The sequence below is a fragment of the Conger conger genome, chromosome 16, assembly GCF_963514075.1.
Source record: "Conger conger chromosome 16, fConCon1.1, whole genome shotgun sequence".
Lineage (NCBI taxonomy): Eukaryota > Metazoa > Chordata > Actinopteri > Anguilliformes > Congridae > Conger > Conger conger.
The window spans coordinates 15434107-15459106 of NC_083775.1; the positions used below are offsets into that span (position 1 = coordinate 15434107).

A 25000-nucleotide genomic window follows, 5' to 3' on the forward strand; every position below is an offset into this window, starting at 1 on the left:
TGTGTGTGTTTGTGTCTGTTTGTGCATGCGTGTACAGTATGTGTGTGCGTGAGTGAGTGTATGCTTGTATGTATATGTGTGTTCGTGTCTGCATGCGTGTACAGTATGTGTGTGCGTGAGTGAGTGTATGCTTGTGTGTATGTGTGTTTGTGCATGCGTGTACAGTATGTGTGTGCGTGAGTGAGTGTATGCTTGTGTGTATGTGTGTTTGTGCATGCGTGTACAGTATGTGTGTGCGTGAGTGAGTGTATGCTTGTGTGTATATGTGTGTTTGTGTCTGCATGCGTGTACAGTATGTGTGTGCGTGTGTGTACATCAGCGCTTATGCGTGTGTGCTTTCGCACACCTGCTCGGCATTTTCCAGACGTCCATGACTGGCACCTACAAACACATTCCCTGCGCCCACACAAAGCCACTATCAACCACCCCCCGGGCGTAATGCAAACGCGGGTCGCTAAGTTATCCGATCGGTTCCCTTATTCGCCGTCTCTTCCGCGTTCTGCCTGGCCCCAGTGCGCACGGAGGGCCGGGCGCACATATTTACGGTGTCACGAGTATTGACACAGGCACTGAGCGTGTTATCCGTGTGCTTCCAGAAAGGAAACGTGTGACACCGGAGTTCCACTCAGTCGCAGACGTATGGGCCCCCTGAGAACGCGCTAACGCGCTTTAGCGCCGACATGTTTACCCACGCCGCGTATACAGCGCTGTCTGTAACTATTTGGACAGTGACGCATTTCTTTTTTTTTTGGTCGGTCGCTCTTTACTCCGGCAAACAAACAGTTGAAATAAAATGATCACTATGTGGGTAAAGTACATTAATTCTGCATAAATGTGAGGGGTTTTTACATCCATATTGGGTGAACCAATAGCCCCCCCCCTCCCATTTTAGGGGACCAAAATTAATTGGACAAATGGTACGGGTTGACCTTTCATCTCATCTGTCCATAACACTTTGTTCCAGAACTCTACAGGTTTTTTAATGTACGGCTTTTGCAAACTGTAACCACCTGGCCATTATATACTGGAGGCCTGCCAGGGGTTTGCATTTATTGGCATTTGGCAGACGCTCTTATCCAGAGCGACGTACAGTTGATTAGACTAAGCAGGAGACAATCCTCCCCTGGAGCAATGCAGGGTTAAGGGCCTCGCTCAAGGGCCCAAAGGCTGTGCGGATCTTATCGTGGCTACACCGGGATTAGAACAACCGACCTTGCGTGTCCCAGTCATTTACCTTAACCACTACGCTACAGGCACTACGCTACAGGCCGCCCATATTGTGATGAACCCTCTGTGGTTACGCTGGTGTCGCCTTCTCTTGATATGTCTTTGATGTCTTTGACACATCTACGCCTACATCCTAGAGAGCGTTCTTGATCTGCTGAACGGTTACAAACGGCCGCTATCCTTAAGATTCTTCTGTCATCCACTACACTGGTCTTCTGTGGTCTACCAGGTCCTTTGCCATTGCTGAGCTCACTTGTGCGTCCTTGCGTCTTAATATACCAACAGCACATTTTTTTCAGATTTTTCAGCAGGTCTGCTTTACTGGCGCGGCTTGTTTGCTGGAGTACAGAGCGAAAAGGACAAGAAATAGTCACTTAAAATGGAGGGCGAACGCTTACGGCCGATGGCTGGAAGCAGCAGGGAGTCATTTCCTGGTGCAGATGGGCTCGGTGCGGCAGGTGGGCAGTGGGCTGAGCGCAGTTTTGACGCGTCGCCCGTTGGCCGCCTTCAACCGGCCGGGCCTGACTCACGTCCGACCTGATTCACGCTGGAGCGAGTGTGGAGCGTGGGGGGCCACTGAAAACCCGCCAGCTCAATTCTTCCACGTCCCCCCCCCCCCCCCCCCCTCAAAGAGGAAACGCACAACAGTGCTGGAAAAGAGCGCGCGTAGGAGGCTGTAACGGGACTTTCTGTAAGAGCCGTCCCAGTGCTCCACGCCTCTCCCAGTCCTCTACCCGCTGTCCCAGCAACAACCGCCCCTACATCTGTCTCTCTCCCTCTCCTTCTCCCTCTCTCTCCCCCTTTCAACCTCTCTCCCCCCTCTCCCAGTGACAGCCGCCCCTCCCTCTCTCTCTCCCTCTCCCTCTCTCCCTCTCTCCCTCTCCCAGCGACAGCTGCCCCTCCCTCTCTCTCTCCCTCCCCCTCTCCCAGCGACACCCGCCCCTCCCTCTCCCTCTCTCTTTCCTTCTTCTCCCTCTCTCTCCCCCTTTCAACCTCTCTCCCCCTCTCCCAGCGACAGCCGCCCCTCCCTCTCTCTCTCCCTCTCCCTCTCTCGGTCTCTCTCTCTCCCCCTCTCCCAGCGACACCCGCCCCTCCCTCTCCCTCTCTCTTTCCTTCTTCTCTCTCTCTCTCTCTCTGTCTCTCTCTCCCCCTCTCCCAGCGACACCCGCCCCTCCCTCTCCCTCTCTCTTTCCTTCTTCTCCCTCTCTCCCTCTCTCTCTCTCCTGTCCCCCGCTCCCTCCCTCTCTCCAGCAGACCCAGCCCCTGGGCTGGCAGCTCTCTGCAGGCTGTGATTGCAGGCTGGAGTCTGAGGATTGCATCACTGCCTGTGGGGGAGGGGGGGGGGAGGGGGATTGAGAGGAAACCAGAGAGAGGGAGAGAGAGAGACAGAGCAGTGGGGGTGGAAGGAGGCCAAGGAAAGAGGGAGGGAGGAAGAGACGGAGAGCTGTGAACGAGAGGGAAAGGGTCGGGGAGGCTGTTGCGCTGGTTTGAGTTTTTGTGGGAGAAGACGCGGGGTGGGGTGGGGCAGGGCGCATGACGAGGTTTGACAGGGCGTCGGTTAAACTCAACACATGAAAGAAGCTGGGAGACAGCGTTCACTCCACTGCTACCTCCGTTTCAGACATCATGGAGAACTGTATATCACAGTGCAAGAAATGTCATTTAAAAAAACTACCAGTTATTGTGGTTATCCACACAGCCATCTTAAAAACGCACAATAGGACAATATGCAGAAATTATGACATTGAACTGTTCTTTTTCAAACACATTTTCTTTAAATGGGTAAAATGTATTCCCTGTGTTAGTTGTGTAAGCTCCGTAGCGTGCGTTAGCGCTGTAGCGTGCGTCAGTACTGTAGCGCATTAGCACTGTAGCGCGCGTTAGCACTGCAGTGTGCGTTAGCACTGCAGTGTGTGTTAGTGCTGTAACATGTGTTACGGCTGTAGTGTGTGTTAGCGCTGTAGTGTGTGTTAGTGCTGTAACACTTGTTACGGCTGTAGTGTGTGTTAGCACTGTAGCGTGTGTTAGGGCCGAAGTGTGCATTAGCGCTGCAGTGTGCGTTAGTGCTGTAACACGTGTTAGTGCTGTAGCGTGTGTTAGAGCTGTAGCGTGTTAGTGCTGTAGCGTGTGTTAGCACTGTAGCGTGTGTTAGGGCTGTAGCGTGTGTTAGGGCTGTAGTGTGTGTTAGGGATGTAGGGTGTGTTAGGGCTGTAGCGTGTGTTAGTGCTGTAGCGTGTGTTAACGCTGTAGCGTGTGTTAGCACTGCAGCGTGTGTTAGGGCTGTAGCGTGTGTTAGAGCCGTAGCGTGTTAGTGCTGTAGCGTGTGTTAGAGCTGTAGCGTGTTAGTGCTGTAGCGTGTGTCAGCGCTGTAGCGGGTGTTAGCACTGTAGCGTGCATCAGTACTGTAGCGCGTTAGCACTGTAGTGTGTGTTAGCACTGTAGCGTGTGTTAGGGCTGTAGCGTGTCTTAGCGCTGTAGCATGTGTTAGGGCTGTAGCGTGTGTTAGGGCTGTAACGTGTGTTAGGGCTGTAGCGTGTGTTAGGGCTGTAGCGTGTGTTAGTGCTGTAGCGTGTGTTAACGCTGTAGCGTGTGTTAGAGCCGTAGCGTGTTAGTGCTGTAGCGTGTGTTAGAGCTGTAGCGTGTTAGTGCTGTAGCGTGTGTCAGCGCTGTAGCGGGTGTTAGCACTGTAGCGTGCATCAGTACTGTAGCGCGTTAGCACTGTAGTGTGTGTTAGCACTGTAGCGTGTGTTAGGGCTGTAGCGTGTCTTAGCGCTGTAGCATGTGTTAGGGCTGTAGCGTGTGTTAGGGCTGTAACGTGTGTTAGTGCTGTAGCGTGTGTTAGAGCTGTAGCGTGTTAGTGCTGTAGCGTGTGTTAGCACTGTAGCGTGTGTTAGGGCTGTAGCGTGTGTTAGGGCTGTAGTGTGTGTTAGGGATGTAGCGTGTGTTAGGGCTGTAGCGTGTGTTAGGGCTGTAGCGTGTGTTAGGGCTGTAACGTGTGTTAGGGCTGTAACGTGTGTTAGGGCTGTAGTGTGTGTTAGCACTGTAGCGTGTGTTAGGGCTGTAACGTGTCTGGCTGGCTGCTGCTGGTGGAGGGGGCTGTGGAGGGGACCAGCAGTACAGTGGGAACAGAGAGATGTTATCAGACTGAGAGAGGATCCCAGCAGAGCTCTGGGGTCATAAACTCTTCAGCACACATACGCACACAGCGAGGGGTGAGGGCACAGAGTTTAACAGCTGTCTCATACACACACACACGCACACACACGCACACACACACCCACCTCCGCCTGCATACACACACACACCCGCCTGCACACACACACACACTCACCTCCGCCTGCATACACACACACACCCGCCTGCACACACACACACACCCACCTCCGCCTGCATACACACACACACACGCACACATCTGCACTCATACGCACACACAAATATGTATACAGACACACACACACACACCCACCTCCGCCTGCATACACACACACACCCGCCTGCACACATGTGCACTCATACGCACACACAAATATGTATACAGACACACACACACACACCCACCTCCGCCTGCATACACACACACACCCGCCTGCACACATATGCACTCATACGCACACACAAATATGTATACAGACACACACACACACACACAAACAGGCTCGCACACACTCACATGTGCACTCATACACATACACGCAGGCATACACACACATACACTCACACACAAATATGTATGCAGACACACACAAACGTGACTCATACACACACACCTACACACAAACTCATAGGCAAGCATACACACACATACACTCACACAACAGGCACACACACACACACACACACACACACACACACACACACACTCATACAGAGGAGCATGCATCGTCCCGCACATAAACAGCACATTATTAGTCAGCACTCAGCTATGAAGCTGCAATTAAGCTCTTTCTGCTCTGAAGAAGGCTCCTATCTGCAGTCCCAAAATGCCAAACCCCCAACCCCCTCCTTACTCTCCCTCCCTCCCCCATATTCCTCCATTCCTTTTTTCTCACTCCATCCCCCTTCTCACATTCCCTCCCTATCTCTCCCTCCTTAATTCCATCCCTCTAACCTCTCCCGTTCATCTGAGGTCCGATTGTTGGAGTAACCGTGTGTGTCTATATTTATTTAATGTTTATTTGATAGGGACAAATGCACTGAAATGGAGATCAGTGTGAAAACAAATCCAATTTCCAACGCTCGTCCCTAGGTGGACTTTCCAAACACTCGTGGGAAACACAAAACAGAAATGATAAAACGCATGAAATACAAACACCGCAGCGCGTCAGGTGATAGCGGTTGCCTCATGTGGCACTAAGGTGAGGTAGAATTCTGCGGCAGGGCAAAGCCGTATCTGAGCCTGAACCCAGGGTCTGGCACCCAGATTTCCCCCCACCCCAGTAAAGCCCAGCTGTGTACATGTGCAGTACCCCAGCAGGACAGTTTACCCTGCCAAATAAACACAGGGGTGTGACCTGGGCCTAGACTGCCCCCACACACACACACTGAGTGCGTCCCAAAACTCAGAAACCCCCCCCCCCCCCATTCCTCCACTTGTCTCCTACCCCAGCACCCATGCTGCTCCAGGAAGCTACAGGCAGACGCACCTGTTCCAGCTCCAGGTAGCTATTCTTACCCAGCTCATTCACTGCACAATGGGTCCGGTTAAAAATTAAAATCTTTGATGTCGGGAGTGAACGTCTGTGCGAATAATAAGCGACCGCGACCTTGATGAACGAAAGCGATATCGACGCAGAAGGCCCCAGGGACACACATCTGTGTGTCACATGATCCGATGAGGTCACGGGTCTGAGCCCCGCCCCCCCCTCTCCCCGGGGGGGGGGAGGGTTAAGCCGGGTCACGCTGTGTCGTAATCTGGGTCTGGCTCCGCGCGCCGCGAGAGGGGGGCAGAAAGCGCGGAAGCGTCGGTGCCTCTGTACCGCCCGGGGGAGGGAGGGAGTCAGCTCGGGTGACACGTCCGTGTCCGCGCCGCGGTTAATCTGTCACCGTCAGGAGCCTCGGAGTCCGGGCCGAGAGCCGGCGAATCACGTTACCTCAGTGCCCTGTGCTGCACCGCTCCCTCATCGGCCACACCGTAGGTTTTTTTTTTAACCGTTGTTAGTACATGAAGTGTGCTCCTTCTCTCCCTCTCAGCTCTCCTCCCTGTTCTGCTTCTGCCCCTGATTGGCTGGCCACCAGCAGCTTGGTACACAGCCCTCCCCCCCCCCCCTGCTCTTTTTCAGAGGCCCTCTCACTACCAACAGGTGTTCTGGGTCAGCTCTGTCCTGCATTGCATTTGTCAAAGCTGCAGCACTCCACTGATTCTCTCTCCCTCCTCCTCCTCCATTACCGGCTCTCTCCCTTTCTCCATTACCACCTCTCGCTCTAGGCTGGAGAATTAGGTATTCTTTTCCCCTGTTTTTTCTCGCTTTTCTGTTGTGTTATGCAACACATTATACGGTTCTGAACATTTTCTGCAGTGAAGTAATTTGAAGGAGAGATGCACAGAGTGAAGGAGAGAGAGAGAGAGAGAGGCGAGAATACGGACTCATAAAAACGAAAAAAGGAGTGGGTAAGAGGCTGGAGGAGGGAGAGGGTGTGAGGGAGAGTGTGAAACGAAAAGAGAGAATTAGAGGGGAGGAGGGAGGGAGGGAAATGCAGTAGGGGAGGTGTGGTGACACAGTGGAGGCCAGGAAGAAAAAACCACAGAGTGAGAGAGAGAGAGAGAGGCCCATTGGTGGAGGACTGGAAACTGAGGTTTCCTGTCTGAGGAGCATAGAGGTTTTGGGGGGGGGGGGGGGGGGGTAATTGTATGTACGTGTGTGCATATACGTGTGTGAGTGAGACAAAGTGTGTGTGAGAGAGAAAGGGAGAGAGTGTATGTGTGTGAGTGAGACAAAGTGTGTGTGAGAGAGAGAGGGAGAGTGTGTGTGAGTGTGTGAGACAAAGAGTGTGTGGAGAGTGCATATGTGCAGGAGGACGTGTTTGTGTGTGTGTGTGTGTGTGTGAGAGAGAGAGAGAGAGAGTGTGTGTGTGTGTGTGTGTGTGAGAGAGAGAGCGTGTGCGTGAGAGTGTGTGTCTGTGTGTGGTAGGCTGTAGGGGGTTCGCAGACCCTGAGGTTTGGGTGTGTATGTGTCGGGGGGGGTTAATCAGGCAGGGGCGGGTGGCGTTGGGAGACGGTGGTGGGAGGGGGGGTTAATCAGGGGCTCTGCCTGAAGGGAGGTCAAAGAAGGAGAGAAAGAGAGAGAGAGAGAGAGAGAGAGAGAGAATGGGCTGAATACATACCAGTGGGTTTTTTTCTTGCTGTGTGAGAAGTCAGTGGCTCATAATGGGGGGAGAAGCTGGCTTAGACTAATAAGCCTCCAACTAATAAGCTTCTGTTGCTTTTATTTATTTATTTTTAAGAAGAAAGAAAGTGTTGGAAAGTGTGCGCTTTTGTGTGTTATTATAACTGGATAAAACCCAAGAGAGAGAGAGAGAAGAGGGTGCAGAATCACAGGCGTGAGAAAGAGAGAGAGACAGAGACTGGGGGAGAGAAAGAGAGTGTGAGAGAGAGAGAGAGAGGGGGAGAGACAGACACTGGGAGAGAGAGAGAGAGAGAGAGAGAGAGAAGAGGCTGCAGAATCACAGGCGTGAGAAAGAGAGAGACAGAGACTGGGGGAGAGAGAGAGTGAGAGAGAGAGAGAGGGGGAGAGATAGACTGGGAGAGAGAGAGAGAGAGAGAGAGAGAGTGAGAGAGAGAGAAGGGTGCAGAATCACAGGCGTGCTGAGGGAGAGAGAGAGACAGAGCCTGGGGGGGAGAGAGAGTGAGAGAAAGAGAGTGGGGGGTGCAGAATCACAGGCGTGCTGAGAGAGAGAGAGAGAGACAGCCTGGGGGGGAGAGAGAGTGAGAGAAAGAGAGTGGGGGGTGCAGATCACAGGCGTGTTTTAATGACCTCATCATACGCGTCATCCAGCCCGGCGGCGCCTGGCGGGGAAGGTCACCCTGGACGGGTTTCTGAAGGAAGACACGCCCGGCGTGAAATGGGGTCCAGTCTCCCGAAAAGCATTTCCCCAGTCTCCCCTGGTCCAGCGTGCGCCAGACTGGGTTTTCTGTCCTGGGGGGGGGTATGGTTGAGGACGGCAAACATGTGGCAAACTCACCGGAAATTCCTCAGGTCCAGTCACCCTGCGGTGGGCAGGGGGGTACAGAGGACGGCACGCCAGCCGTGTGTGTGTGCGCTTGTGCGTGTGTGCGTGTGCGTGTGTGTGTGTGTGTGTGTCCGTGCGTGTGTTTGAGCCAGAGCCAGAGGCTCTCTTTTTTCAGGCAGGTGTGCTAAATCAGGATAATCCCTCTTAAATAGACAGGGTCATGGGTCAGAGGTCACGCCCCTCCTGCCTCCCACCTGGCTCACCTGAGCCATAAAAACCTGGGCCAGCTTCTCTGCGGCCATTACGTGTCTCAGGTGTGACTGATCAAAAGCCCACTCGGCAGCCATTCCGTGCCTGTGGTGTACAGTTTCACTTATTCCCAGTGTTAGTTAGGCAACACTGCGATAAATACTACCGGGCCAGCATGTAGCATGGGGAGGGGAAGGGCTCGCCAGCCACAGCCCTGGAGTTATCCAGCAGGTTTCTTTTTTTTTTTAACTAGGTCTCTCAACTCCCTGGGCAGTGGGGAGAGAGAGAGAGACGTTGGAACTGGCCCACTGGGGATGATTGACAGGCTCAATATGAGAGGGGCGGAGTGAAATGGAGTGGGCATGGGTCTGGGCCCAGTGGTCCAGGGTGGAGCTCCGGGTTTTTTTGGGCGCCCGGTTTTTTGGACGCCGTGTTCTGAGCTCCTGGGCCTGAGCTCCGGCTCCTGAACCCGTGGCAGAGAAGCAGGCGGATTTGGGAGACTTCCAGAGTTAAAGAGTGGAGGACCTGGGGGGCCCCCGCCCCCGCCCCACAGCAGGGCTGAGGAGTTGGGGACAAGAGGAATGCAGACTGAGGAATTTGAACTCGCTCCCGCTTGGGGGATAAATCTCTCTCCCGGTGTCCCTGCCAAGAGTCTGACACAGGAGACCCCCCCCCCCCCCCTCGCCTGACTGAGCAGGACCCCCCTCACTGTGTGTGTGTGTGTGTGAGAGAGAGAGAGAGAGAGTACGAGAGAGATGTGTGTGTGTGTCAGTGAGTGAGTGAGAGAGAATGCATTTGTCTCAGTGAGTGAGTGAGTGTGTGTGTGTGTGTGTCTCAGTGAGTGAGTGAGTGAGTGAGAATGCATTTGTCTCAGTGAGTGTGTGTGTGTCTCAGTGAGTGTGTGCGTGTGCATGTGGTGGGGAAGTCTGAGGGGTAACGTAGGGGACCTCTGAGGGGGTAGCAGTGTAAAGTGGGGACCGGTGGTAACTCATGGCTCCTCTCCCCAGGGCTGGTGTTTGGTTACACAGTGCAGCAGGAGCGCACGGCTGTGAACACAGACACATCCACGTGCACTCAGCTCATCCATGTGAGGCTCAGCCTGGCCTTACAGCTGGGAGCGTTTAACCCCGCAAGGTGTGAGGTCACACATGAGATTAGAGTGTTCTTAACCGAGCATTCTAATGCTGATGCAGCAATCACTGCCGGCAATGGAAATCAGTGGAGTTCTAGAAGACGGAATTAAAGAGCCAGTACGTGCACGCCTCTTTGTTCACCCACGTTCCCTCTCGCCCTTTCTTCCCGTTTTCACTTGAAGGTTAGGGACAGGTTACATTCAGGATTTTACCGTGTTCAACACAGTGTGTTCAACACGGCATCTACGTTGTGATGTCAGAGTGGCCGTCCCCACCCCTCTGGCAGGCAGACAGACCAGCTAATGCTCCTGCCAGCCCTACCCACCCCCCCACCCCCCCCTCTCCTGCAGCATTTCACCTCATCCCTGGGAGTCACAGCGGAGGTACAGATCTCCCATTCACCCAGCCCCCCGGCCTGTGTTTACTCTGCTGGAGGTGGGAGACAAAGCCGGCTTTCAAAGCCAACCTGACCCCACGGTGAGGAGAGGAAGTCTGCATGGGGCAGGCTCGCCCCCCTAACCCCCCCCCCCCACCGCCCCCTCGGAAACTTCGCATTCGCACGCCACCGGTCACCCCGCGCGGCGCCCCGCCCGGCCTGGCCCTCGGCAGAACATCCGGAGGCGCTGCTGGGCCGGGTCTCCCGAAACCGAGAGGGGAAGAGAAAAAGCCGCCGCTGCTGCTGGTGTCGTTGGGACGCGCCCCAAATATCCCCTCTGCCCCCTCAGGCCCCCCGCTGCGGATCAGCCCCCTCCCTGGAGTTCACCACTCTCAACTACTAACAATCCTTAATGAGTGAATATTACCCAGCTAGTCTACAGAGCTCACTAGGGAACGAGAGAGAGAAAGAAGGAGGGAGGGAGAAAGAGAAAGAGAGGGAGGGCAGGAGAGAGAGGGAGGTGGCGAGATTGGGAGAGGTGTGTGTGAGAGAGAGAGAAAGAGAGAGGTGGTGAGATTGGGAGAGGTGTGTGTATGAGAGAGAGAGGAGAAAAAGTCCTGACTAATGATGCAGGTGGGAATATCAGGGAGGTTTGTGGGTAAGGGGGGGGGGTCTGATCATTTGCGTTCGCCCTCGGAAGGCGGGGTGGCCTGAGTTTGTGACCCTCACAGCTGAATTTTACCCTGATTGGCTCCCAGCCTGCGGGTGAGAGCCAATCGGGTGAGAGTGGTGCAGGGCCCAGCATGGCGGAGCTCCAGCCTTGCTGCCTGAGGAGAAGTACTGCTCTCACATCCAGCCCAAACTCAGCTCTGTGGCCTGCAGTCAGTGTGCCACAGACCAGCCCTGACCCCACCCTGAGGGAGCGTGCGATTGGACCGTTTCAGTGCCGGCGCTTGCGCTAGCCAATGGAACACAGGACATTTCTGAGTCTGTGTTATATTACACCAATTCACTTGCTTCTGATAAAATATTTAGTTTCTGCCATAATATTTCAACTTGCAGTAAGGACACGAATGTTTTATTTTGACATTTAACAGAAGTTGGACGAAAGAGCAGAAGTAGTGGGATAAAAAAAAAAACGACAAGTTTAATCAATTTTTTAAAACACAGAAGCATTGTAACATAGTGTACTCATTTAACTCTCAAGCTAGCTTGCTCAACATCTAATTTTTAAATTCAATTTCTTTTTAAATCGTGCAATGCTACGAATGGATGCGTAAATATTATGATCAATAAACAACACAAATGTCTTACACCGAAAGAACATTGGCTCAAAGGAGCACAAGTCATTATTTAGTTGTGGTTCAAGTCTGGGTCATCGCCCCTTGTAATCTGTAAAAAAAAGACCTCAGAATATTTGCGCTAATAGTACACAGTGTATTTTGTTCTTGCATTTTTGCCTTTTTTCTGCATAAAAAACGCAGAATCCTGCTTTTACACGACCACAGTGTACCAGCGTGTATCCAGACTGTTTTTTACATTTTTATACGGGCATTTTTCAGTCTGGTCTGCGATTCATTTGGAGCATTAGCATTGTTATGGGAGCAGAGTGCGCGGGAGGAACGTGTGGAGCTCCAACACAATGGGAATCGTGTGGCCGGCCAGCTGCTCTGACAGGGAACACTTCCCTGAAGTCCTGTACTCATTACTGCGCTCCCCGCTCCAGGGAGTTTATGCAGTCTGCTGCAGCTAAACACACAACATTATACATTTAAAAATATGTAAATACACATATAAATAAATACAAGATGAGCTACTCTGGGGGAAAGAAAAAGCAAAGGGCTGTGTCTGACAAGCAGACTTGGTGGTGTTGTACACTTCGGCACAGCTCCAGCTGAGCTCCATACTCTTTTCGTAATTCGCCGATGAAAGGTTAGATTCACCAAGCGGGCTCTGTTGAGGAAAGTGGCCATCTCTTTCCAGATGTGCTAAGCTTAGCTAAGCGCACCGATGTTTTATTCACAAACTGTAAGCGTTCTGCTTAATAATGAACGCCTACGGCAGTCGCGTAGAAGAAAAAACCCGCTCCTTCGCGGCAAGGCATGAAGCCAGAGTGTGGCACAGAAAAGCGGCTAGCTAGGCCCGTCACCTAGAACATTTTGCTTCAATGTTAAGCAGGCTTGGGCAAACGGGAACAACGAATGCGGGCAGCAACTCTACGTTTCGCAGTTCGCTAAATTAACTGGCTCTATACCTGCGCACAAACCCCTCATTTGCTGCGTGGTGTTTTAGTTGCCAAAACTGTGGTATTGCGACTTGGTCAGTTTATCTGATAATTGTACATGGGTTCAAGTTTTTATCTTTGCGATCACTCTTGCACTCATCTACGAGGGTTTTCAGTGCACTTGTCCCTGGTTATGATTTGCACTTTATTGTACGGCGCTCTGGATAAAAGCATCTGCTAAATGACTATAATGTAATGTGTAATGGAAACGGGGTACGACACACACAGTTAGTTGGGAGGAGCATCACCTAGAGAAGGGAGGGATTAAGTCAGCCAGGAAGACTCTGATTGGCCAGTCTATTGAGCTGTCTTCCTCAGACTCATGTCTGTCACAACCCTGACTGCACTACGGTGGCAGAGAGCCGATGATGAAAGTGAAAGTGGCTTCAAAAATTTGGGAGAAAAGAGGGGGGATTATTAAAAAACAAGTGGTATATACCCATATTCGTCCTCAGCCAGGAGGTGTGCTGGAATAAGTAGTATGACGGTAAGGAGACACACCTGTCAGGCTTGGTCATGTCACTGGGGAGAGCTTTCAGTAGCAGGTCATTCCAGTTATGTTATGCAAGTCCCAACCTTAAAAAAAAAAAGAATTTATATGACTTCTGTCCTTCATTGGAATACCTGATGGTGTTTCTTACCACATCGCTGTGGTTTTGCTTGTCTGTTCAGGAGAACACAGGCATGCAACCGGTCCAGTCAGCGCTTTTTCCCACGCTTTATTGTGCAGTCCCCCAGCTTAGCTGCGCAGTCACTCTGCAGTCCCCCAGCTTAGCTGCGCAGTCTCTCTGCAGACCCCCAGCTGAGCTGCGCAGTCACTCTGCAGACCCCCAGCTGAGCTGCGCAGTCTCTCTGCAGTCCCCCAGCTTAGCTGCGCAGTCTCTCTGCAGTCCCCCAGCTGAGCTGCGCAGTCTCTCTGCAGTCCCCCAGCTGAGCTGCGCAGTCTCTCTGCAGACCCCCAGCTGAGCTGCGCAGTCTCTCTGCAGACCCCCAGCTGAGCTGCGCAGTCTCTCTGCAGTCCCCCAGCTGAGCTGCGCAGTCTCTCTGCAGACCCCCAGCTGAGCTGCGCAGTCTCTCTGCAGTCCCCCAGCTGAGCTGCGCAGTCTCTCTGCAGACCCCCAGCTGAGCTGCGCAGTCTCTCTGCAGTCCCCCAGCTGAGCTGCGCAGTCTCTCTGCAGTCCCCCAGCTGAGCTGCAGTCTCTCTGCAGTCCCCCAGCTGGGCTGCGCAGTGTCTCTGCAGTCCCCCAGCTGAGCTGCGCAGTCTCTCTGCAGTCCCCCAGCTTAGCTGCGCAGTCTCTCTGCAGTCCCCCAGCTGAGCTGCAGTCTCTCTGCAGTGACGCCCATGGAAAAAAGATGTAAGGGTTTAAAATTTGAGGGGGGAATTATTTCAACAACAAAAACAAGATATTTTGTTTTCTCTCGCCAAACAAATGAATTATAACCAGACCGAGGGTGTGTAAACATGATCACTGTGAACTGCATAGGCCTAAATGGCAGACAGAAACCACATAGCATCTGGGTTTTCCATCACCAGTGTGCGTGCGTTGGTCCCAACAAGCTAGCTTGCCGGTTAGTTGTCCCAACACCCCTTTTCTCCCCCCTTCTGCTCCTCCCCTCTGTGCCCCCTCACCCCCACCCCCGTTCTCTTCAGAGCAGTGTAACATTCCAGCACAGTGTCCAACAGGCAGGGCTGTACCACAGCTGAGTCATCCTGGGAACGGGGGGAGGGGGAGGGAGAGAGAGAGAGAGAGAAAGAGAGGGGGGAGAGAGTGAGAGGGAAAGAAAAACAGAGTGAGAGATAATGAGTGAGAGGGAAGTGAGACAGAGCGAGACAGACAGACAGAGAGACAGACAGACAGACAGAGCGAGAGACAGACAGACAGAGTGAGAGAGAGAGAGAGAGACAGACAGACAGAGTGAGCACCCTGGAGAGGGAGGAGGTAAAGTGAGGGGGTGAGCTGATTCAAATAAAGGGGGGGCAGCACGACAGCCATCCACGGGGGCCGCAGGAGTTAGTTAGCGGCCAACAGGAGCTAACAGGAGAGAACAGGCTAGTGCTAACTTAATTGGTTACTAGCATATCCTTTCAAAGGAGGCAGCGGGAGAGCAGACAGCGCTTCAGGCAGCGGGTTTCGACACGGCGGAGGACAATCATTAGCTAAATTCCTACAGGAGCATACTTATCGGCTACCCCCCACGCGGTTAAACACATATTACCCCTGTGAAGTGACGCCGTGACCTGGCTGGCCCGGGACGCCCTTCCCAGAGCACACTGCTGCAGATTAAGAGGCTCCCCCAATCACCCTGTTACTGCAGCGACCGGCCACCAGGCTTATCTGTGTGTGTGTGTGTATGTGTGTGTGTGGGGCTGGAGGCGTCTGTGTGCGCGGGAATGCTTAGTTATGGCTTTATGTGTGTGTGTGTGTGTGTGAGGCTGGAGGCGCCTGTATGGTTAGTTATGGCTTTGTGTGTGAGAGTGTGAGTGCGTGTGTGGCTGGAGGTGCCTGTGTGGTTAGTTATGGCTTTGTGTGTGAGTGTGTGTGTGTGTGTGTGTGTGAGGCTGGAGGCGCCTGTAGGTTAGTTATGGCTTTGTGTGTGAGAGTGTGAGTGTGTGTGTGTATGTGTGTGCTGTTTAAGAGGTTGTGCTACGATTGTCTGTGGCAGGGTGGGGCTGGGGGAATATGGGCTACAGATTTGACTGCAAGTGGCTGTGTGTGTGAGTGTGTGTGTGTGTGTGTATGTGTGAGTGGTTTTGGCTTTCTGAAGTGTGTGTGTGTGTGCTGTTGTTTGAGAGGGTGTGCTAGGATTGTGTGCGCCAATGTGGTGTTGGGAGAATATGGGCTGAAGCTTTGACTGCATGTGGCTTTGTGTGTGTATGTATGCATGCATATCTGTACTGCAGTGGTTAAGGATGTGGGCCTGAAGGGTTACGGGTTCATTTCTCAAAAGCGAGGCACAGCCTTGAGCAGTGTGTATCACTGTGGCTGAAACTCTGATAGTAAACAAATAACAATAAACCCCCCCCGGCGCCCTGCAGCCGGACAGCGTGAGGAGGCACGTCAGCTCCGAGGTCATGCTGATGTTCCCCGCCGGTCTTTCAATTCACCCGCTGTCCACTGCACAATTAACCAGCCCACGGTGACCACTTTCAACACCCGCAGTACTGACCTCGGTCATGTTCCCGACATATCCGTAAGATATTCCAGCATATTTACATTACGTTAGTCATTTAGCAGATGCTCTTATCCAGGGTGACGTACAATAAAGTGCAAATCACAACCAGGGACAAGTGTTGGAAGACCCTAGAGGAAACCAAGTCCTAGAGTGATCACATAGATAAAACTTGAACCCTTGAAGAGTGAATCAACTTTCCAAGTAGCATACCACGGTTGGCAGCGAGAATAGCCCGGACACTAAAATAATTATGGTGGGGAGAGACGTTTCAATGTTGAGGATGGAGCTGAGATGCTGCTGGGCTTACTGAATCTGCACTATCGAATTGCGCGTGCTGATCAATGGTGAAATCAATAATGACTAGTGTCCCTGACCTGACTTCACACTTAACAGTTTCTGGAGCGGTGAGCTAGCGTGCCCCACAGCTGCGAGTGAGTTTCCTCAAGCCAAACCTTTAGAATGTCCTGTATGTATTCTGTAGCACTGCTACAGAACATTTTTCATAATTCGGGAAATTTGAGAAGCAACATGTGGTTCATCCACCATGCTACCACCGTTGTATCTCCATAGTAACAAACAGCCACTGTAATGAAAACCAAGGCGAATGGTACATATATACACAGCTACTGTAACCATGGCGAACAGCACATGCATGGAGCTTCCATAACCATGGTAATGGGTAGGCAGGGATGTGTTTGGAGTTCAATTGATGGCCACTGACCTCAATGAAATAAATTGAATTTTATTTGAATGCCGCCTCTTACAAACGGCACCGTCACAAAGCAGTGTTACAGAGAACCGGGTATGAACCTGAGCCCGCTCCAAGCAAGGGAAAACTCCCTAGCTAGAAATAGCAAAAACCGTGAGCAGTCAGTTAATTAACGGTAAAAACTCAGTCCATAAATGTCAGTGTGTAATTGCAGCTGGGTGAGGACGTGGGCTGGTTGGCCAATGGGTGGCACCGTCTGGCAGAGCACAGAGATTATCAGTCACTGAGGGAGTGAACATGGACGTGAACATCTTTACACGCTACTTAGTTTACGTAATGTCCATTTACACATCCAAACCACTTCTAAAACCATTTTTCCTGTTTAATTCAGGCCAAGGCCCAACAGTTATTTTGTTATGCAGCTGGGACCCAATCACCAGATTTTGCTAGAAAATAACTAACATGACGAGTGCTAATTTCGGAGGACAGCGGTTGAATCTGAAAAACGAAATTAACGCGGTTTGTTTATTAAAGAGGGCAGCTGGTTTGCAGCAAAGACGCTCTGTTTAGACTTTAGAGGATGTAAAAATACTTTTAAGACGAGGATTTCACAGAAAAGTGGTTGCCAAAACGGAGACAGCACGACTTAACAAAACACCATACAAACGTGCATTGAGGGTGCAATTTAGCAACCATGAATGTAAAACCCTGTATATTCCTCTAGCATATTTCCTCATTATTTCACGTAAATATATTGCCTACATAATGCACTCTTTTAGTGTTCAAATAGTTAATCAACAGAATGTGTTTACCTCGTGTCTGCAGCGCTGGTGGTTATAATCGTTTGTTTTCCAAGTTCAACATCCCATTGCCGTCTTGTTATTTTATACTATGGGCTATGAGCTTCAAAAGGGTCGTTATATTATTTTCAGGCTCTCTTTCCTTTTTCTCCTCTTATTTTTTGCGTTTCTCGGCAACATTGGTGTAAATGCGCTTCAAAGCTAGCTAGCTACCATTGGAGATTGGCTACACTTTGTATGCGTTGTATTTTATTTGATATTCAGATGAGATCAGTTTTCTATTTGGAATTTTCATAGGAAGTGTATACTAATTTCAGATGCATACCAATTTGCTGACTGATCAAATAGTTGGAATGTGGATTATGGTAAACGTTAGCCTGTGTTGCCTGTTTGCGAAAAATGTAGCCATGATTGAAGGTGCAGTGACCTTGCAGATGGCAGATGGCTCTGTGGCCAGCCAGTGTAGTAGCTACATGGGCGATCCACGGGAAAACGAACTATGCTAATTATGATTTTCACTGTATGACATAACATAATGCTTAGCGTATAGGCTACTGTAGTCACTGTGTACCTACTGTCCCGTTGTTCCTCAGATGTTTATGGTCTGTTGAACAAAAGAATTTGACACGGACTTGGCCCTTCGTGGCTAAAAACAGTAATTTGTTAGCCATTGATGTTTTTATCAGCTTTATCTTTGAACTGTGCATAGTCATTACATTATAATGTTTCACACACGCCGTGCTATGGCCGACATACTGTGTGTGCAGTCAAGGGAAACAATATGGACATTTCTTTAAGGTGACTTCACTTTTTTTCCTTTTGTGACCATGTAAATAAAACCTTTATTTCAAAACAATTCACAGGTTTGGTTTATTGGTGTTTAGGCTGGGTAGGGCTGAATCCGTGGTTTCAGTGGTCCTTGACAAGAACGAACCGGGGGAAACCAGTCGCCAGAGCCAGTGGGGTGGGAGGGGGGTACCGGCAGTAGCAGTCATGCAAACCAGGTGGGTTGTCTGCAGCTATTGGCACCCAATGGAAATACTGCACAATTAGAATATCTTTAAAAAACAACAACATTTCAAACCTGAATTGTGTGACCCACAGATGGCTGTGGCTCTTAATGACTGGGTAGGGCATGTATGCCAGCAGCCAGCCCGGAGGCTAGGCCAACTAAACATTCATGGTGGAACAATCATGCTGTTCAAAACTGTTCATCCAGCTACCTAGTTGGGCTTAACGGACTCATGTGATGTGAATGTTGTCAGTAATGTTGTGGCGTTAGTACCTTTGTGTAGGTGTAGGTGTAGGTGTAGGTGGTGATGTATGAGTTTGGTAATCGGACGTGTTCGGAAATCATTGGCCACAGATTCTTTCTTCCCGAAGCCGATCAGTGATATTAGGAAAATGAGATCTGCATGAAGCGCGTGTGAGCGTGAAACAGAAAATGAAACGATGGTAATTTGATGCACACAATAAAACACAGCTGTAATGCATTTCTTCCCACGCTGGCAGATTATTTGAGAAATCCTCACTACCCCCTCTCACCCCCCTGACAGTTTGTCAGCACCAACCTGTTCTGAATTCTTGTACAGATAATTACGGTGTTTGAACAGAGACACAGAAATACTGTCTCTGTGCTGTTACGCTGCCCCTGGGTAATAATCTGTGGGGATTTTAGGCCGTAACAGTGCTCGCTCTTATTCGGAGACCTGGTCGATTTGTCGTTCTTTACATAGCTGATGGTTGGTGTGGTGACATAGCTGCACATTGGGTATGTTGGTATGCAGATATGGAGCTGTGGCTTGGCTTTATGTATTGTCTGGAGGTATGGCCATTAGCCTTGGGTAAGCCGGTATGAGTATATGGGGTGTTACTTCACTAAACTGTACAGAAAAATAGGAGCAGTAACTCAGATAAAAATTCCAGCCACACTTGGTGTAAAAAAAGGAAAAGATGTGGGTTTTATTGGAGCTGCTTTTGCGGCAGCGTGTGTGTGTGTGTGTGTGTGTGTGTGTGCCATCAGGTTAATGGCGTGGCAGGGCCATCCCCCTGAGAGATGAACTCGGTGACCTCTGTCTCTCTCGCTCTCTCTCTCCGGGGCTCCTCCCTGACACTGCGTTCCTCGTGTGGACCCAGGCCAGCTGCTCTCAAAGAGCGCCTTTCAGCACGAGAGAGACAGAGAGAGGGAGGGAGGGAGAGAGAGAGAGACAGAGAGAGGGAGGGAGAGAGAGAGAGAGAGGGAGGGAGGGAGAGAGAGAGAGCGTTTGCGTGCGTGTGTTTTTAGTGCTTGTGTGCTTTTGTGTGTGTGCGTGCCTCTTCAGGCTCTGGGTCTGTCTTTTATGTTGGGGAATGCAGCATCCCAGCCTCACTGCTTCACAGGATTAGAGGGGGACAGTTATGAGATTTCAGGGCTGTGCGTGTTGAGTTGGGGTGTGTGGTTAGAATTGGACTGCAGGGGGAGATGTGTTGAGTTGGGGGTGTGTGGTTAGTATAGGACTGTAGCTGTGTTGAGTTGGGGGTGTGTGGTTAGTATAGGACTGTAGCTGTGTTGAGTTGGGGTATGTGGTTACTATAGGACTGTAGGTGTGTTGAGTTGGGGTGTGTGGTTACTATAGGACTGCAGGGGTAGGTGTGTTGAGTTGGGGGTGTGTGGTTAGTATAGGACTGTAAGCGTGTTGAGTTGGGGGGGTGTGGTTAGTATAGGACTGTAAGCGTGTTGAGTTGGGGGTGTGTGGTTAGTATAGGACTGCAGGGGTAGGTGTGTTGAGTTGGGGGTGTGTGGTTACTATAGGACTGCAGGGGTAGGTGTGTTGAGTTGGGGGGGTGTGGTTAGTATAGGACTGTAAGCGTTTTGAGTTGGGGTGTGTGGTTAGTATAGGACTGCAGGGGGAGGTGTGTTGAGTTGGGGGTGTGTGGTTACTATAGGATTGTAGAGGTAGGTGTATTGAGTTGGGGGTGCGTGGGTAATATAGTACTACAGCAGTCAGTCAGTGCATGTGGTGGGGGTATTAGAAAGGCCCTGCAGGGGTCAGGGTGGGGAGCAGGTTGCTGGGGCCTGAGTTGGGGGTGATGGCCCGGGGGGTAGGGGGTGGGGAAGCTGGAACAGAGGGGACCCATCTGGTTTGGATTGTAGACATTCCAGCGTGTGAGTGTGTGAGCAAAGGTCAGGAAGGGGGAGAAAGCATGCTGATAAGACCTGTGTGTGAGAGAGCTAGCGTGTGTCTGTGTGTGAGACTGGGAGTTAGCATGTGTGTGTGTGTATGAGAGAGAAAGCGAGCTAGCATGTGTGTCTGTGTGTGATATCGAGAGCTAGCGTGTGTGTGTGTGTGTGTGAGAGAGGGAGAGCTAGCGTCTGTGTGTGTTTGTGTGTGTGTGTGTGTGTGTTGAGAGAGAGAGAGCTTGCACACATCGTCTGTGTGTGAGACCGAGAGCTAGCATGTGTGTGAGAGAGAAAGAGTGGTAGCATATGTTTGTGTGTCAGAGAGAGCTAGCGTGTGTGCGTGCGTGTGTGTGTGTGTGTGTGTGTGTGAGAGAGAGAGAGAGAGAGAGAGAGCATGAGCATATGTTTGTGTGTCAGAGAGAGTGTGCTAGCATATGTGTGAGAGAGAGAAAAAGACTCAAGGGCACATGCACCTACGCAGTGCTCCAGGTATTGTGCCCGCTTCCAGACCTTTTCCTGCATACTGCAGAGAGTACTTCTCTGGCGCTGCTGTCCTGCAGGTGTCCTGTACCTCTGAACGTCTGTGTTTGTTCAGGGGTAATCACGCTGTGGAGGACCAGGCCTGGGGGACTTTACCCTACCCCCTGCTGAGAATACACTTTCCTTTCTCTGCCTGTGCTCACGTTTCTACAGAGTCAGTCCACCGCCACAAAGAATACAATCTTTGAAACATGAAACATAGTTTTTAAAGTTTGAAGTAGAAGATGATGTGCTTCATAAGATATGAGTATTTGTGACTCCTTGTTATGATATTGAATATACACAGTATTCATAAATACATTCCAGTATATTGCACACCTTGCTTGCGATTGGTTGACCAACTGACTTGGGGAGTTTGTTTATGAATAAAGTCCGTGCTTTTGACCAAATGGCAGTCTCTGATTGGCTGTGAACACATTCTCTCTGCTTCGCAGAGTGGGTCATTTTCAGGGAGTGGGTAATTGGTTGAGTAACTGTCCAGGTATCTTCCTGATTGGCTGTGAATGATAAGTTCTGCTTAGCAGTGTGACTGATATTCACACTTGTCCCTAGTAATGTTCCATGTCTGTGAGTGATGGACTGAGCGAGCAGGGAGCTCACTGATTGGCTGAGTGATGGACTGACTAAGAGCAGGGAGCTCACTGATTGGCTGTGAGTGATGGACTGAGCGAGCAGGGAGCTAATGGATTGGCCGAGTGATGGACTGAGTGAGCAGGGAGCTCACTGATTGGCTGTGAGTGATGGACTGAGCGAGCAGGGAGCTCACTGATTGGCTGTGAGTGATGGACTGAGTGAGCAGGGAGCTCACTGATTGGCTGTGAGTGATGGACTGAACGAGCAGGGAGCTGACGGATTGGCTGTGAGTGATGGACTGAGCGAGCAGGGAGCTGACGGATTGGCTGTGCTTGCAGGTGGGCGGGCCCGCGCCTGGGCCTTGTGCTGCAGCCATGCTGTCGCTGGACGAGCCGCTGGACCTGAAGCTCCCCCGGGGGCGGGGCGGGGGACGGGAGCGGGTGATCAGGACGCCCTCCCCGCTGCACGCCAAACGCGCCGGGCAGCTGCGCATGGCAGACGACGGGACCGCCGTCATCGTCCCCGCCTCCCCGGCCTCCGCGCACACAGGTCAGCACGGTCGCCACGGCAACGCCAATCACACGCTGCACACAAACACGGCTGTCATACACTGGCCGTGTTCGAAACCACATATGTAGCATACTACGCAGACTACATTTAAATAAAAATCTGCCCGGAATTTTGTGTAAAATCTAGTATGCAGTTTTGAACACAGCCGGTGACTCGACTGCAGCCGTATGTGAAAACTACGGTGGCTCCAGTAGGACATTTCCACCAGTCACACAGTGGTGCGGTTCCTATGGTACCATGGCAGACCAAGGTAATGGTGTAACATACTGTAATGAAGGTGAAGGTAAAATGGTCATTCTGCCACCCAGGGAGGAAGGGTATCAGTACTCTACAGTCATAATTCCAGCTGGATGGCCTACAGTTATAGTTCACTGGGTATTCCCGTTAGAGCCGGGATCGTCGACTCGCGGTCCTCGAGGGCCGAGAACTGCAGGAGAGTGTGCCCAATCAGTCGCTGGTCGTTCAGTTCATCGCCTGGGAGAAAAGAAAACCAGGCCTAGATTTGGAGTCAAGGGACGGATTTGACGATGCTGCACTAGAGTGTCTGATGCTCCCCATTTATTTATGACCTAGTGCGGGGGTCTCGAACACGGAGGGCCATGTGCCGTGTGAGTGCAGGTTTTCATTCCAACCAATTCATGCTGCCTTCATAGATTCCAATGACTCATTCAGCCATATGCATTTAACTGCATAAAAGCCCAGAACAGAAGCAACATACACAACATAAACACATTTCACTTTAGATACATTGTTTGCAAACCTACAGAACCAGTATGGAGTTCAGTAAGTAGCTACATGGTGAAGATCTGAGGCTGGAATAAAAACCAGCATACACGGCCCTCCTCTGAGACCACTGACCGAGAGAGTTTCCGGCACTTTCCGTTGACCTACAAACCAGAGTGTCTGGCACTCACAATTTACCAACAAACTAGCATCTCCAGCCTAGTTCAAGCCTGGACTCGAACGCCCCCTGGGTCTCTGCCCCTATCACATGACCTGGGACCAGTGCTCTGAGCAGAGATGCTCACACAGATAAAGACCCCAGCTGTGCGCCCTCCCCCCTCCCTCCAGGCGTACCTGTGCTCCCCCAGGAGAAACCAGAGCCTCGCACCCCCCCGGCCATCGACCTCAGCATGTCCCCCTCCTCCCGCCACGCCCCCTCCCCCCCAGAACATCTCAACGGGAACGGGGTGACCCACCTCCTCTCAGGGGTGAGTATCGCATATATTCATTTCTCTCATTATTTTTAATAGCTAAGTTTCATTGTGTACTTTCGGGCTGTTGCTCCATAAGTGAGTGTTATTCTACAGAGACAGTAATGGACTCCCAACAGCATATTTTACATGTGTGCCAATGAATATGCTGATTTCATTTGTGCTAACCTGTAGACCAGTATGTTTCAATTCAGGTCCCTTGGGGTTTTTTTGTAATAAAAAGCATATTAATTAAAAAAAAGTTTTATACCATACTCAGTCTTAAGTTCTTTCAAAGCAGGACTGTGTTACCAGTTGATAAAGTGAAAGTGTTGTTTAATTGCTCTTGGACCAATCTAACAGCTTAATTATAGGTAATCAATTCACCGCTGACACAGTCCGCATTTGCTGATTGGGCAAATGGAGTAGAGATGACTTAGTGCAGATGGCAGGGAGGAGACAGCCAGCCCAGATCCACAGCCACAGAACCGATCAATCAGACCTGATTAAACACCCCTGTTTGCCTGGTCTGCGCACAGGCTGCACAGAGCTCCGCCCAATAGCACAGGGCAGAGACGTCCTGTTAGACTGCGCCTATTATTACTCCCCTTACTCTTTAAGGTGTAAAGCCCAGTTCAGATTTGCGGTGCAGTTAAACCATTTTAGGGTGTTTCAGAGGGGAGTTGCAGCAGTGTGAAGTACCCCATCTCAGAACCTCACTTGCCTCGAAGCGGATTTAACCTGTCAAATCGCAGGTGGCCAGTTTTAGAACAGCTGGCAGCTGAACTGGGCTTAAGACGAAAAACCTGATTAGAATGTTCTTAACGGAACATTCTGATGCTGATGTAACAATCACTGGAGTTCTAGAACACTGACTGAGAATTCTGAAAGAAACGTTCCAAAACACCGACATTTCTACGGGTTAAACGGAGGGGAAGTCAATGTAACAATGAAACTGTATGTCTGTAAAAATGGCTGAGTGGATATAAAATGAGTAAGTAGTTGTTGCTCAGTAGTCCTGTCATTTCAGCATTGCTCAGATTCTGACTGTGAATCAGATTTGACTGTGAACTCTTTTATGCTCCACACACCCCCCTACACACACAACCCATCCATCCAAACAAAGGAATGTTGTTTGGCACCCCCCCCCTCCCCCCCATGAGACTCCCATCAAATGCCCCCTGTGTTTCTGCAAACAAACAACCTCACTCTGACTTTCCACAAGGTAGGCCACATGGGCCTCAGGCAGGCTAACTCAATTCTGCCCAATTCAATTGGGCCCCGCCCGTCCCTGTCTCACAGCCTGGGACCGCCCCCTCTCAACACTGCTCTCAGTGTCGGGACAGGGTCAGCAGGGCGCAGATACACTCCCTCCTCACTTACTCAAAAACACCCGAGACAGATACACTCCCCCCACTTACCCAGAAACACGTCTTACAGATACACTCCCCCCCACTTACCCAAAAACACACCTGACAGATACACTCCCCCCCACTTACCCAAAAACACACCTGACCTCCCCACTTACCCAAAAACACATCTGACAGATACACTCCCCCCACTTACCCAAAAACACGTCTTACAGATACACTCCCCCCCACTTACCCAAAAACACACCTGACCTCCCCACTTACCCAAAAACACGTCTTACAGATACACTCCCCCCACTTACCCAAAAACTAGTCTTACAGATACACTCCCCCCCACTTACCCAAAAACACACCTGACCTCCCCACTTACCCAAAAACACATCTGACAGATACACTCCCCCCACTTACCCAAATACACACCTGACAGATACACTCCCCCCCACTTACCCAAAAACACACCTGACAGATACAC

The 25000-nt window shown here is 51.1% G+C and overlaps 1 protein-coding gene across 1 annotated transcript in view; it reads left to right on the plus strand.

The window, feature by feature from the left end:
- Positions 1–25000, plus strand: part of glis2b (GLIS family zinc finger 2b) — a 46121-nt gene that overhangs the window by 18168 nt on the left and 2953 nt on the right. The window contains exons 2-3 of the mRNA XM_061224942.1: positions 21734–21944; positions 23037–23176. Of these exons, the coding sequence (XP_061080926.1) occupies positions 21770–21944; positions 23037–23176 (315 nt within the window). The 5' untranslated portion in view covers positions 21734–21769. The remainder of the gene's footprint in view (positions 1–21733; positions 21945–23036; positions 23177–25000) is intronic.